Genomic DNA, 17126 nt, shown 5'->3' with positions numbered 1-17126 from the left:
TTCAATTTTTTAAAAGTACATAAATCAAACAAAAATATTGAAAGGAAAAAAAAATATATTCTTTTATTAATTAAATACAAAGTACAAAGGAACAAAAAATAAAATCTGAAAGATTCATAAAAATGTACTGTAATTGTGTAATGTAATGTAATGTAAAAAATGTAATTAAAAATAATGTAATCGTTTGTTACTTATGAATATGAAAAATTAAAATTTTCTGGTTTAAAACTATGTGCAATGAATGCAACTTCATGCGTATGGGGGAGTACCATATATCGGTTTATCAGTTACTATTTGACGGATTGAAATAAAACTGTCACCTAGTATCCTAAATATCAACTGTAACATATAATTAAGGTGGATTGGAATATAGATATAGATTAGAGTTAAAAATTGTTCCTTTTGATCATAGCCAGTTTATTTTCTACATTTATTTTTTAAACCGTGTAAAAGCGAAAACACAAAAGAAGTACCGTGTAAAACGAGGGATAGGTGTATTATATAAGGCCACGGTGGCCAAACTGTGGCTCTTGAGCCACATGCGGCTCTTTTCTAGTATACTTGTGGCTCACTGCAAGATACTTAAATTTATACCAAATTTGTTTTTATTTTAATTTTGCTTTTATTATTTTTTATGTATGATTCCTGGATAATATAAAATAAATAATATATTGTTTGAAATAAAAAAGTCAAAATATGGACGTTATACATTATTTATTGAAAAATAAATGTAATATTTATTAAATATCATAATACGTAAAAACATTAATAGAAAAAAATAATTATAATGCTTATTTATCCAAATCAACATTAAAAATGAAAATATAATGAATAACAATTTCTATAACGTTAATAGTTTTGAAATTTATATTTCCTTATTGACAACTGAAACTAGGAAACGTTTTAGCATTTTTTGGTTTTTAAATTTAGATTATGCTACTTAATACGGCAATTATAATTTATTTATTATTAAAAAAATTATATTGTATTATAAAACATAATATAAAATGAAATAATAGCTAAAGTGTTGTTTTTTTTTATGAATATTTAAATGAATTGCTGTGGAAAAATATGTATATATGTATATGCGGCTCTTCAACGAATTCTGTTTTCAATATATGGCTCAAGTTCTAAAGAGTCTGGCCACCCCTGATATAAGGTATGTTCTCACCATCTCTCCATGCAAATGTGAGAACATAATGAATCCGATATATCCATGAAATGTTTTCATACATCTTCCACTGGATTCACTATGCAAATAATGCAAGTAGTCAGTTCTCTGGTAGATATTTTTTTAAAAAATCAACCAGCAAACAAAAACAAATGCCTTAAGAATGTTTTTCATAAATTTTTCTTTATATGCATATTATTAATGAAACCTGAAACATGTTTGCAGTTGAGTGTTTTTAATAACAAATTTTATAGTACTGGTTAACCCTCATACAACACTATTTCTACAACAAGGTGTAGAAATAGTGTTTTACGGAGAGTAGAAATACACCCATATAACACAACTTCCAGTTTCATTCTAACACAGTTGTGGAAATGCTCCATACAAAATTTCACAATTTTTTAAGTGCAAACTTTATTATTTGATATTTTTTAGTAAGCATGTGTGTTGTCTCAAATTTGCCCATGGATTTTAGAATATTGAAATTTTCAAATTATTTTGCCCTTTTTGTTAGGTTTACTTTAATGCTAGTGAAATTTTTTCTTCCTTGTGCTAACTTTTCTGTCAACCAGGTGTTGTTGTCATTGCTTTCAGACTTTAGCCCTTAAAACTGTCATTGTGTTTTTTTTTATAGATTAATCTTTGTATTTAGTAAAGTTTATTTAAACATTTTTAGGTAAGTGTTATTAAACCTTTTTTTAACCATAGGTATTACTTACCTATGAATAATTACTTCATTTGTAAAAAGGATGAATGAAATACAGCAGTGTCTTGGTACTTGAACAATTTGGTATTCAAATACAAATTCTGGAAAAAAGTCATTCAGTACTCAACTGAACAAATACAACCCACTTGAATGAATTTTCAATTAATAACATATTTTTAGTTTGTCATCCATAAAAATAAAAAATAGGAAAATGTTGCTGATACTTCTGATAAAGATCTACAAAAAACTGAGGTGATGACAATATTTTTGTAAAAGAAAATGCTCTCTCTTAACTAAAATTAATATTAATGCCTAATACAGTACTTTTAATTGTGATTATTTCCAATCAATAATTAACTAGTTATTGATTGCTTTAGTAAATATATTTCTCTTAATAACGAAAAAGAATAATATACTTTTACTAACTTATGGAATGTAACCCTATGTTTTGCATTAGTCCTTTGTTTTGTATAGCATGGATTTGCATAACATGGTACTTTTTTGGAACATAACTATCATGTTATATGAGGGATACCTGTAAATGGCTATTTAAAATTCTTCTTATAAAAACTGAAATAATGCTAGTAAAGAAAATTTCACTTTATGAAATAGTTTCAAATAGAACATTAATGTAAATTATATTTTAAAAAATAGATGTTTTTCTGTCTTTTTAAATGCAAATGTTTTGATAAAATAAAGCATTTATCCTGCCTTTTTTTTTTTAAATTAATTTTTTGAAAAAATATCTAGTTGGAAATGTTCTCTTTAAGTTCCATTTTGTTAAATACACCTATATTAGCTTATTACTTAACATTAATTTTTGAAAAAATTGCTTGTAAATCTAAAAACATGGAGTGATTAAAAAGCAATTTTAAAAAATCATCAGATTAATAAATATGAAAATATATTGGTTTTTTATAATTATACAGTAATTTCATCTTTTATTTTAAAAATTGTTTTGAAAATACTGTTTGTAATAAAGTACTCAGAGTGTAACTTTTCTTCCTTAACATTTGACTTCCTTTTTTAGAACTATAACATATAATTATGAAGAAACTTTTTCAAAGAATTTGGAGAAATAAGTTATCTTCTAGATACTTAAATATTCACTAAAGAATTGATTTTTTTTCCCCATAAAATAATCTATTTATTACTTTTAACTCTTAGTGCATAAATTCTTTAAATTTTCATTAATGAACTGTAATTTTATTTCATTTAAAACATTTTTATTCTTTATTATTATTTCACTCATAATTATATAAAAAACAAGGAAAAGATGAGTATAAATATGAATTAATTTGAAATACTGAAATTAAAATTTAGAACAATAGATTATAAGATGGAAAATATATTTATAATAAAATAATTTTTCTATCCAAAATGCTTCATTAAATTATAAAATTTAATGAAGCATTTTTTGGTAGATATATAATAATCAAATAATAACATTTTTATTTAAAAATAAAAATAAACTGATTATTATTTGTGTGGGGGCAAAAGCTGAAGTACTACAACTTCAGAGTTCTATTGTGCACCCAATAAAAAGCTACTTTAAAAGACTGATTTTTAAAAAATAAAATGTCTACCTTCTCTCCTGTAAAAAATATTTCATTACATACTCAAAAAGTTGAATCCAGATGAAAAGCTGCACACTTGCCAATGAAATTGAATGAAGCAAGAAGTAGATGATGAGAGTTTTCTTGCACAAATGTTTACAAAAGTGACCAGAACAAGCCTAAACACTAAGCAAAATGTAAATATAATTTTTGTCAAATATAAGAGAATAGTTAGTACAGAAGAAAAGCTAGACAAAATAATCTTGTTATGCAGATATTTAAATCAGATACTTTTCCTTTTGAGTAAAACTGTAGAAATAATCCAGGCTTCTTGCTTTAGAAAAAGTGTTGAGATAAGAAGAGTTGATTCAGACTCAACAAAAGGGAATTTAAAGTACCCTGCTTAGATACAATGTAGATAATCCTACTTAAATCCCATCTATTCAAAATAGTTAAATACACCAAATAATAGCAAACATTTCCATTTGAAACACTACAGGGGATTCACTACTTGCTATGCTAATGCTCCCACTTAAGTCTCCCTTAAACCTAGTGCTATTATCAGTTTTAAATCCATCTGTAAGTCAGACTAGATCCTGTGAATGAAAAGTCACATACTCAGGTGTCAATCAAGGCAACTAGGAAAAGAAACAAGAAATTATTTATGAAAATAAAACTGATGTTAATAACAAGAAGTATTGCTATAAAATTAAAATCCTGGACTCCATTTGCTAATATTTTTGGCAGAAAATGATTTAGATTTTTTAATATACATATAAAAATTATTTATAACAAGAAAATAGTTATGAAAAAACTTTATATGGCCAATAATAATGAGGTAAAAATAAACACCAAAAAGTATTTTGAATTAAATAAAATTAAAGCTCATGTTTGGATATCTTTATATGATAGTGATTTCTAATGATTTGTCCACATATTGTACTCTGTATATTTGAAATATTAATTGTATTTGCTTGAATAATATGGTTTTATATAATTTGATTTAATAAGTCACTTTCTTAGTTATTTATATAAAAATTATTACATTATGATAATGTTTTGAAAATAAACATTCTGAAATTAAGCATTTTAATTATGTTAAACACTTAAATTTCTCTAACTATAAAATTTATTTTGACTTGTGCATTTTTTTCTTATAGAGTTCCCGAATAAGTTTTCAAGAATGGCAACACATAGTTGAACTTTTAATATTATCAGATTCTAGCAATCCCAATTCATTATTGTATCATATATCTCCAACTTCACTTGTAAGATCATACTAATTATATAAAAAAAATATTACATTATATATGAACTATTTTTAAGTACATAATATAAAAATTTTAATTTATTTATTTGTGGTGTTTGCATTATTATATATCAATTGTATTTTTATGTGTATATATATATAACAATAAGAGCTCATCTTTGAAATTTCAAATTTAATTGGTAAATATTGCCAATATATTACCATCGAATTCAATAGTGAATGTTTAGAATTATGAAGGAAAAAATTGAACACATTAGTAATTTTAGTAAAAACAAATTAAAGAAATAAAATTAATTGTAAATAAGAATTTAAAAAAAAATTTCAAAGTTTTATAATGATTATTCATTCATTTAAAAAGTGTTATAGTATTTTTCTTACATTCAAAATTTATAAAATCTACAGTTATTAATATCTAAATTAGGTTGTTATATATAAACAATAAAATTTCTTAGCCTACTTAATATTTAATTTTTAGATCAAAATTAATAGATAAGTATATTAAATATTCAAATATAGAAAAATTATAGAAAATGATATTTAGAAGTAGGCAGGTTTTCCATAATTTTTTTATAGTTTAGTAATTTCATATTACAGTGAAACATGTATAAACCAGAATGGCACAATATTAAATTTTTTCCATTTTGACAATTTTCTGTTTTGAATAGGTTTTAGTATTTTTTTTTTTTTTTTCCTTTAAAATAAATACACTTTATGTCACACAGTTACATTCGTTTTTTATAGTAAAATCAGTAACATGATAAAAAAAGTTTTATTACTAGGTTTAATTTAAAGAGATTACAACTAAAGATGGGAGTATTCAAATGTTGAGAACTGTTCAATTGCAAAAAGTTTTCATTGTTTCCAATAACTTATGCTAAGTCTAAGAATTTTTGCGGATGCAGACCATGTGTGCTCATATGACAGTGAACAAGCCAATTCAAGTACCAAGAACCAGTGTCTTGCTCTGCCATCTGAAATTTTAATTACATCACAGAATAACTTGGTCTTTGTATTACTATAATCTATTTTCAAGAAATTTTAATACTCTAATTAATTTCAAATATACTCTAATTATTTCAATCTCTGTAATTATCAATATGTTAATCAACTTGTTTTCAAGTAATTTATAATAGTTTAACTACTATCAAATATTTGAAAATAACTATTACTATATATAAAAGGCAAATTGGTAGCACTGTATTACTTTATTCTCATTGGTTTCATGAATTACATTCAAGACTTGTTCTACAGAACTCTATTTTCAGAAACTCATTCTGATTCTTAAAAGTACTCAATTCTGCTCCTGGTCCAACAAAGACTGTGTATGTCCTCTTGTCACATGCCCTTGGTTCTCCAATAAAGGTTCAAAATTATTCTCTGAATGCAGATGTGACAAAGGAAATAAATTTACTTATTTGTCTACAAATGGAATCTTAATTTTCTTCTTTATTCAGGATAAGTCACTTTTTTTGTACTGAAAAACCTCCTCCTGTTTCCATGTTGGACAGGTTTCTGGCTTACAATGAAATATAGAAAATTGCTTCATTTCAAACAATTTTTTTCATTTATGTAGGTTTGTTTTATTCAGGTTTTACTGTATTTATTTATATTAACATGCAAATAGAAGTGATCAACCAATAATTATATTATATAGAATATATACTTTCAATATTGATTATATATAGTGGTGCTTAGTACTTTGAATTTAATTCATTTCAGGAGGCTGTTCAAACTCTGAATCAATTTTCCCCATTAGAATTAATGGAAGATGAATTAATCCATTTCTATAACTTAAATAATATTCATTTCAATAAACTTAAAACAGCAAATATACATATTTAAGGCAAAAATAACAATTAAATGCCATAAAGAATAAATTAAAACATGAAAACAATAAATAAAGTACATAAATACTGTGTAATAAAACAAAAATTGCATCTAATGGTTGCACACTGTTGACTTTGGCATTTTAAGTATGACTGCCAGATCTACCACATGGGTACTACTTCCATGCTTCACAATAAGTTTTCTTTTTCATCTCAATTGTTGATACTACAACCTTTCCCTTGGGCTTTGTTGTCACACTCTTCTTGTATGCCATTGTTAATAGATAGGAGTTACATATATGAAATGAAACACACCAAAACATAAAGTGGAAAAAAGGCATTGTAAACATTAGCATAACACAAAAGATACTTTCACAGTGAGAGCAAGAAAAGATGTGGGCTCATGACATATGTTTATGCAGTGAGTGCATTTATTTACTGAGCATATAATTCAAACAGAAGCATCATTCAAACTCTGGATAGAATTTCTCTCAAATTTAGTGTTCTAACTCTGGAACATTTGAATTATGAGGTACCACTTTATGTAGATACTTAATTTGTATTTCACTTCAAATTCACTAAATATAAAATTACTCTATTCTAAAAATATTAATTAGTCCAAATCAATTGTTTTCTATATTTGAATATATACTCTAAAAATAAATAGTATTAAGTAATGTATTACAATACTGTACTTACTAAAATGAAATTTGATCACACAAAATATATAATATATAAAGTTCTATTTGCTCTTATATAAAATAATCCTCTATTTTTCTATTTAAAAAAAATAAAAAAGCAATTGATTTTGCTAATCAATAAATATAATAGTTTTCTTAGATTGTGAAATTGTTTTACTAATTGAACATAATTCTTTTTAAAATTTTTTTATTTTATTTAATGCAAATTTTTTATTTACAATTTAGTATCAGTAAGTTTATAATTTAAATGGTATGCATTAATAGTTCATATTTCTATGAATATCATATCTCTTCATATTAATCATATCATTATTTTTCTCATTTTGCAGATAAGCAAAGCCTTTAAAAAAATTTTATAAAAAAGTTTTTTTTATTGATTACTAATTTAGATATATTGTTGTGAGGAGTTATTATGTTGTGTGTCATAACTTTGATAGTTTTTTAAATTTAAATTCATTCTTTTCCAATTTATTGTTATATTATTATAATGATTTTAGTCAATCATTTGTTTGCAAATTTTTTATGGCTTGATTTTTTAAAATTTGTTCTCAGGTGACAAAAAGTAATTATTTATTATTTGATATATCCATGAAACTTTTGAGTTCTGTTTTCTGCATCTGGATATGAATACTTAGTGTATCAATTGACATAATTTCAGTTTATATTTGGAAAATTCTTTTAACATCTTATGCTTAATTCTTTTCTTCTACACTAAATTTTAAATAAATGCAGAAATTTTGTATTTATGGCAAGATGTATATCATTATTTCTTTTTACTATGCTGTGGTTAAGATGTCAAATAGTAATTCATACTTTTAATACTTTATATTAGTCATTTTTGTTTTTCTCCAAACACTGTTTTAAACTTCAGTTTACCAATTTCTAGAGGTAATTTTTAACCACATATGAAGTTATGAAACCATTGCATGTCTAAATGATAGAAAATGGCAATATTGCATTATAAACCAAATATCTTTAAATATAATGAAATTACAATGATTATATATTACAGACATGGGCAAATGCAGCTCTTTTTGAGTTACATGCGGCTCTTGCTGAAAGTGTTAATTTCTGTTTTTTATTATTATTTTTACAATTTTATATTTATAATTTTGTGAAAATATGTTTATTAAAAAAAATTCAATATTTGTTTTATATTATATTTATATTATATAATAAAATTGCGCACCTTACCATACTATCCACCACGACAGTGCAGAACTGCGGCTCCCATGCATTTCACAAAACCTACATTTCAGCTCCCACTGAACTCTTGTTTGCCCACCCCTGATATATTATATACAACATATGAAAAATATTTAATTTTATATAACTTCACACACACTAATAATTTACAGCAAATTCCATGATGATTTGACTTTTCATTGGACCAAGTATACAGTAAAATCTCAACAAGAAATAAAGTAGTTTTGACAGAGTCAGATTTGACACAGTCATGTTTAATTATTTTTATACCAAAATAATAATAATAATAACAATAACAATAATAACAACAACATTAAGCAATCGTGGGCTCGAAAGGCACTCATTGATCATACTTTTGTTCTTATTATAGTTTTTTTTTTTTTAACTATATTTTTAAATTAGAATTATGAAAAATAAATCAAATGAATTAAATACTTAACAACTTTTGTTTCATTCCTTTGCTAAATTTATACTATGTATTACTGTATTTTATTTTGTAATTGCAATTTAACAATATTAAATTATTCTAAAATTAAGGATTTATTAATGTATTACATTATTTGGAGTTAGTGCTAAACATTATTTCCTTCGTAATCTGAGCATTTACTTGAAAAATTTAAAATTTACTAGTTTCTCATAAAAACTATACTATTTGCAGATGTGAATTATTAAAAGAAATACTATATATGCCTCCAATTCATTGCAAATTATCTACAAAGCCACTCTAAAAGTTTTCTTGAATTAATAACTTACCATCATCTTTTGGAAATTATAAAAATCAAAACAATTTTGAATGCTATTTTATCAATTCTTGTGATTTACATATATTTAATATTTAACTTAAGCTGTTTATAAAGCATTGTATTTCAATCATAGTTCTAATTGGATAATGTATGAGCCAGAACATCAAAACTTCCTTTACAAATCATTCAATTATTAGAACCTGTGAAGATAGTTTATCATCATTCTGATTATCTATAAGCATGTAACTGCTATTTCAGTTTAACACAAGTTTCCTGAACTACAAGTATATAGAATTTGGTTCTGATAACAATCTTGACAATATTATTCAAACTTCGGTTAAATTTAATACTTCAAATTCAGTTTAGAAATGACTTTTTTGAAAAATATATAAAAATAGTATACAATTAAGATTGACAAGGAATGTTAAATATTGATAAAATATTATATAGACTTAAGACAATATTTTATAGTTTGTAGTTTTAAGAATTTTAATAACAATTTAAGAGAGAGAATTTGTTTTTATATTTCAAACAAGGTATATCTTTTGAGGAGAACCTTAAGAAATTTTTTTTGTATAGTTTACATTAAATTCCAGAGGAAGCCAAACTATAATTATAATTACTATTAATTATTAAGACCAATAAGTATAAAATGATTTCCTCTTAACTTTCTTATGTTTGATAGTTACAAGGTTTTATGTTAACTCTTCTGAGAATACTAAATTTTTTTAAAGATTTACATGAAGAAAGATTAATTTTGAACAATGAAACCAAACAATTGCCAGATCTTTACCACTCCTATTAATAATTAAATACTGCTCTGAACTGATTCTTTCCTTCCAGAATATTCCAAATTATTTAATAAATATTAATTTTAATTAATTATTATAATTAAGTTTAATAAGAAATGGTGCCTAAAGCCTACCTCTTTACAAAATTACTCAGTACTTATTAATAGTAATGATAAAGAAGCCCAATTTAATTCTAGTAATTGTTTGGTTTCATTATAAGATATCAGGCTTTGAGGTGTTTATATGTAATTTTGAATGTATAAAATTGCACTTAGCAGGAGAAACCTTCCAACCCATATAAGATGAAAGACGTTTCAAGACCTCATTGGATGCATTTGTTTCTGAATTGGAAATGCATGTAGTTGGAAATACAGTATGTCTGATAAAGTTTTTCTATTGCCTGAAGAAATATACTGTACATCTAATGGTTGTATTCTTTCTGTTGTTTTCAATGGAATGATCTTAAGCAAGATGATGCAGAAAACATCAGAATTCTTATGTCCAGATCACAAGTCTAGTAGCTACTGTCTTTCCTTTTTATTTTCTTGCAGAGTATTATCACATCATGACTTTGTGTTTCATTATGCATTTTGTGAGCTTTGAACACCGGACATACAAATTCATGTATATTTTAACTAATGCTTCTAGTCCTTTTTATATTTAATGTTGACTATAATCTATTAATAGTACTTATTATATTGATTTAAATTGCAAATGAAGTTAGGGAGATTGAATCAGTCTCTTAGTTCAAATGAATACTTTTATTTGCACCTGTATTCAAAATTTTCTTGTATTTTGGACATTTTTGTCCTTCCTCAGCAAGTGTTTCATTACTTATATTTATAAAATACAATAAAGTTTTTAGGTACACTCAAACCTGTTTTTGTGCGGTCTTTTTTTGTGCGATTTTTTATATGTGCAATGTGTTTTGTGCAATTATTTTTGTGCAGTATACCAATTTGATTGAAATTCATATACCGCACACAAAAAATCACACAAAACAAATCGCACAAATAAAAAATCGTGCAAAAATAGACCGCACAAAAACAGGTTTGAGTGTATACAATAAAAATTTTTTAAAATTTTAAACTGTAATAACTTAATATACTGTATTTACTTGCATATAAGATGAGGTTTTTATCCATTTTTCATTGCTTCAGAAACCTAGGTCATCCTATATGCGCAAGTGAAAGATTCTTTGCATTTTTGCAAATAAAGTTTGTGAACAGTGTATTTGCATTTTTTACCGGATGCTTACCATCTTGTATTTAAAAACAGAAGTATTTTATCTGGGTCATTTGAATCATTCTTGTGTATTGTCAGGAGTAAAGATGAATAGCAATAGGAAAAGCTAAGCTTTTGAATCGAATTTCAAAATTACACAGAAGCCTGATATAAGTTTTAATTCATTCCCACATGAAAACAGATGATTATTTGGAAATCAGAATTCGAAGAAACTCATAAGTGTAATCGATGAAAAGTGGATTCGATTGTTAAGAATTGTCAAAAAAAGGTTCTTGATTTGTCCACATTTACATGAACAAATTATGTTATCAATTTTACAAGATTTTTCTTGGTTTAAAATGCTAGTAATTTTTATGAGACAATGTGTGCATTTATGTTCATTTGATATTTTATTTGTTATTAAATGAAATAAAATTAGATTTATTAATACAATTCTAATTTTCTTTATTTTGATCTTTAAAGTCACACCTTGTCCTACATGTGAGATCGTCTTATATTTGAGTAAATACAGTACTTTAGACAAATTATTCCTAACTGAAGCATGTCTTCAAGTTTTTTCCCTTTCCCAAAGGATAAAATTCCAAATATAAATAGTAAATTGCTTGTTTCTTTTTTTAATTTTTCACTTTCTAGCCTGGTTAAAAATATTTTATTTTTTTAAATTTCTATTTTCCTCTTTTCTCTTTTCTGTATTTCTTTTACTCTTGTGACTTTGGCCAAACTCATATATTTTGTTCACTTTAGCTACTCTCTTCTGAACTTGATCTGAACTTGCCATTCATTTCTTGTAATACAATAAAGAGCTTCTTGCCAAGATTTGTTGGTGTATGAATGAAAAGTGCACATAAATTTGAGATGCAAACAACTGTATTGTTGTTCCCTTTATTATCAAACACATGACACAATATTGTGACTGGAGGGTTGGCACCTCTTCAATGCCCTGTCAGGAATGACACCACCGTGTCCCGGAACATGGAAGCTGGAACGGCAGTTGGATTAGGAAATAGGTCACGCGAGCAGTCATGTGAATGAGTGATTGGATTTGGGATGGAGACTGGAATCAGCAGGCAGCGAGTGACACACCTAGAAACTAGGTTAACTAAATAATTGTTTATTTGTAAAGGAGAATTTTATACATTTTGTACATTTTACATTGGTAAAGATCTAAAAATATGTCTAGATATTCCCCGGGGTTGCAAGAGAGAGTTTACATAAGATTTGCATGGCGATAAATACCTGGAGTGGATGGTGTTCTGTTGTAATGTCCAACTATGATAGTTTGTCTTCAGTAGTAGGGCGATGAGGACAGTTCGATGATAAGAACAGTTCGGAAATAGGCGAGGATATCACTTACTCCACTAGTTGGATCATTGTGTGGGGCTGGTAGTTAGTTTGTCATTTTCATAACTTGTATCTTCTAAACCTAAATTATATTTAATCAATGTCTACATCCAACAAATCTTGTTCTTTCATATAAATCATAACAATCATATCAGCTAATTCCTTTCTTTAGTTGAGGGTTAAATGTAATTTTGAATTTAAATTCCAAAAAACATTGAAAATCATTACAGATGCCAATTTATTTTAACTGTAAATATTTGAAAATTAGGACATGGAAATATTGGTTCATGTCAAGTGCCAAGAACACTAGAAAATTATAATATAGAAAAGTGTGTATAATCTAACCACCATCAAATTAAACAGAAACTTTATAAAAAGGTATGTAATATTTATGAAGGTAATGTATTCACTGCAATAAAATTCTTAAAATCAGTAAAAATCCAACCACCTAAATACAATGAAAGTTCAGAAAATATTAGAAAAATTTAATTTTTGTCTAAATTGTTTTAAACCACAAATACTACTCAGATAAAAATAAATCTTGGCACCTAAAATGGCAAGATAAAAATGGCACATTCCTACAATGGCAGCTGGGAAGGGGGTATGTGCTACCTGGTGCTACCTTGTGTGTGAGTGTGTGCCATTTACTTATGATGCTCTTTTTTGGCACTTGAAAAGGCCAGACCCAAAAATGAACCTTATTTTCTTTTTGTCAGCAATAAATTTGTCCAATAGCCCCTGAAACATCGTTTATTTAAAGTATGGGTTGTGGAAGGTTTTGTATAAAGAAAAATTACACTTACAAAGTAGAAAATATTTTTAGAATTAATAATGCAGTTCATTATTAAACATCATAAAGAATCAAATCATGATCAAAGTTTTTGTAAGTGAGAATATTCACATTTTTACATAAAAAAGTTGAAGATTTCTAAGTATGAAATAAATTTTCAAATGATTATATCTACTTTTCAAACCTAATAACTGGAGTGGTTCCTTGTCTAGAGTCACAAACATTTTTGATGCCCCTCCTGGGCTCTTCCTCTGGCTCTACCAAATTGGCCATTACCCAGAGTCCAGGAGGGTCATCGAAAACATTCGTGACTCTAGACAAGGAACCACTCCAGTTATTAGGTTTGAAGAGTAGATATAATTATATTCCTGTGTGTAGAGAAATTATAAATTTTCAAATGTCTCTGTAATTGTTATAACTGATAGGAATGTGAATAGATAGTCCATACAAATAAGGTGCAATTTCATCATAAGAATATTTTACTAAATAAAATAAATTGGCAAGTAACAAAACTGTTACTATTTACTGTTGTTTCCTAAGAATAGTGTGATCCAAAAGTTTCCAGATTGGATTTATTTTAAAAACAATTAAGATAATTACAGATTTGTAGCTTAATTTCATTTGAAGTATTAATAGTTCCTGTCTGAAGCAATTCATTTAGCTCAGTGCAGTTTCTACTGCTTGAAACAAATTTTAAAATAATCTGAAATAACAAACAGATGCCTTGTCATATTCTGTTGTATTTCCTCAACATCCTGTATCTTTTTTTCTTTAAATGGCTTTTGATTTTTGGGAAGAGGAAAAACAATTAGGGTGGCTGTAGGATTTGGGAAACGTGATGCTTTGCAACAAACTGCCTCACAAGTTGTAATTCATAGGCAGGTGTGTTATGGACTTGCCACCCACCACTATGTTGCAATGTCAACCTTTTGCAACAGACTCTGTTCCTCAAATGCCACGTCATAATCATAAGGAAATTGTGCTCATAATCATCCCTTATGATTGTTACATTTGATCAATATTTTCAACATTGCAATTGATTTTTACAAACAGTAACATATATAAGAACAAAACATTGCTATAAACAGTAAGAGCAAAAACATACAACTCATAGCACTTGGGGCAAGTTCTTAGGTTAACCCTATCTAGCCACTTCCAACTGTGTTGCTAAGTTTCACAAATCTGGATACTTTTGGATCACATCTTGTATACAGAATGTCACTTGCTAATAAGAGTAATAAGAGATTTTTGATGTCTACTTATACAAAAAGACAATACTAATAGTCATACCTTTAAACATATTAACAGAAAAGTTAGAATTTTGAGATTTGAATAGAAAAAAAATTTACAATAGTTTTAAGTTGTTTTTAACAGCATATTTTGCTGGATTTCGATTTTAATTAAACAAATGTTTTGATCTTCAGGTTAGAAACTCAACATGAAATAAATGGAATATTAGAATCTTTTTCATTCCGGTTTATCATTTAAATAGAATAAAGCATTTTATGTAATTTTTTATATAAGAGATACTGTTGTAAATTGAACTCTGTTTTTCAACTTTATTGATCTTCCATTTATTTGAAGTTTCTAACTTGGAGATGACTTATAAGAAACTAAAAGTATTCATTTAGATAAAAATATAGTACATTAGATGTGAAACGAAACTAATAAAAACCAAATGTCACAAGCATAAATTATATTGGAAATCATTTAATACCATAGTCTTAGGAATAAGTAACAGCATTTCTTATTCCATTTTACTGTTGTTCCCAATTAGAATTGTTTTGTTGAATTATTTATTGTTATTCATTAACTTGATATTTTAGATTTTGTTGAGATGACTTTAATTGATGAAGTAAATATACAAAGCCAAGTCAAAGATTTAAATATTGAACTAATTGTTATGCAACAAATAAATTTCAATTACTGTGATTGACTGATAGCATGAATTAACTATGTGAAACATCACAAGAACTTTGATGTAATTGGATATTTTTAAAATGTAAATATAGTATCTATAAGATCAGAGAAGTTAATTTCATAAAAGGAAACCTGAAATCTTTTAGAGTGGCTAACATTTTAAGAAAAACAATGAGCCAAGAAAACAAAACAAAAAAAATTTCACAAAAGAAAAATCTGTGATATTTTCTAATGTTTTTAATAATTTTTTACTTAATAACATTGACTTCCTTACTTTTAGGGAATTAATGAAATTTTTAAACAGTTTTCCCTTGAATTTCTACCTCTAAAAATGGAAAAAAAAAAAAATTCCATATATAAATGCAACTACATTTTGATGTTCAAATTTTAAGTTTGATAATTAAGTCTTCCAAACTAAATGTAAGTTGATAAATATTTTGTTTTAGATTTTAATAATTTAAAATGATTGTGGCCACAAAAGATATCCAACAATTAGAAATTTTGTAAGCTTGAATACATCAAATAGTTATTAACATTTTGTATTTAGTTTGCTAATTGTAGAGTTTAATAAATGTATTTATTGTAAATGCTGCAAAGTGTAATTCATTTCTGCTGCAAAATTAAATACATAATAAGCATTTTGTTTTATATTTTTAAAACAACCTGAAAAGTAAACATGTTAAAAAGTTGGACAATATGTTATGGTAACAATTAATTTTAAATCAAAACAAAACGTCTTTTAATTTTGAAAACCTCAAATGTTTATCATTTTTTATCATCAGCATTAAATAGGTTCAGAAAAATGTGGAAACAAACTCAGTTTCAAAATCAAATTTTAACTCAATTAACTAGTTCCTTTATGCCTAATACAATTATACAGGATTCTTAGGAAAGTCGGCAATCCCCTCTAACTTTTAAACCACCCATCGTAGCGCCACGGAAGTAATTGGCGCATATAGGAAAGTGACCATGCATAGTCCATTAAATGTGATTTACCACCCCTTTACGGAACTAAAAACTCCGAAACCAACAGAGGCAAAAAAGTCCGATTACAAAATGAGAGCGTTGTTTAATTAGTACAAAATTACTACGTTTAGCAGAAACATTTACAGGAAAGAGCAGAACAGACTAAGAAAGTAGTAAAAATTTATGTACAAAACAAAAAGTTCGTATGCAGCATAGGTTACAGATTAGTGTGTGTCTAATCTGTGGCATAGGTCAACTAACCTGTCAAACGGATCGTTAAATTCAGCAGTGCTGCAGCAGCTGCAGGAAGCCTACAAAATCGTTGCTAATAAGATCGCTGCGTTGCTATGCTTGTTGGCATATGTATATTATTATTTTTACACTTCATGTCGTAAGGCTAAACTTTTAATGTTTATTTTATTTATTAGTTTAATTTATCTGCTAGTTGGCAATACGTAATCCTTCCGCCCTTTTTTTTATGAAGTGGTACGTTGTAACTTATTGAGAAAGAACTTTTTATTATAATATCTTTTTGTTTACTTCACGAGTGCGAGCTTCTTATCACTCATTCAACAAAGCCAACGTCCAGTTTGATAGTTTAATTTACAGGAGCTCGAAAGGTGCTTTTTTCGCTTTATCAAGATGGCTGCGCTCATGGACTGCCGAAGATTGAAAAGTAACATTATAATCAAGAATTATAAATCTATTGAATAATAAATAAATACATAAGAATTTAACTGCTTGCTCTATAACTACTATTGTTGAGCTTAATCGAGCATTAAAGTACTTTTGAATTCTAGTTAAATGTCATTATCTTTCGTCGAGGAATACTGGCAAAAAGAATACGTTTACCTCCATTAACGTTAAATAACTCTGCTATAATTTCACTGTTAG

The 17126-nt window shown here is 26.6% G+C and overlaps 1 protein-coding gene across 3 annotated transcripts in view; it reads left to right on the top strand.

The window, feature by feature from the left end:
- LOC136988213 (short transient receptor potential channel 4-associated protein-like) overlaps positions 1-15853 on the top strand; it is an 87934-nt gene extending 72081 nt beyond the window's left edge. Inside the window, exons 23-24 of one of the 3 annotated variants that reach the window (XM_067286056.1) lie at positions 4594-4701; positions 15547-15853. In XM_067286056.1, the coding sequence (XP_067142157.1) occupies positions 4594-4701; positions 15547-15657 (219 nt within the window). In that variant the 3' untranslated portion in view covers positions 15658-15853. Of the gene's footprint in view, positions 1-4593; positions 4702-5482; positions 6850-15172 lie in introns of those variants that run through there. The other 2 variants (XM_067286057.1, XM_067286058.1) reach the window with 2 other exon arrangements.
- The last annotated feature ends 1273 nt before the right edge of the window (positions 15854-17126 follow it).

Source organism: Centruroides vittatus, unplaced genomic scaffold (assembly GCF_030686945.1).
Source record: "Centruroides vittatus isolate TY-2023 unplaced genomic scaffold, ASM3068694v2 scaffold_324, whole genome shotgun sequence".
Taxonomy (NCBI): Eukaryota; Metazoa; Arthropoda; class Arachnida; order Scorpiones; family Buthidae; genus Centruroides; species Centruroides vittatus.
The sequence above is the reverse complement of the archived record's forward strand: the minus strand, read 5'-3'. Positions and strand labels throughout refer to the sequence as shown.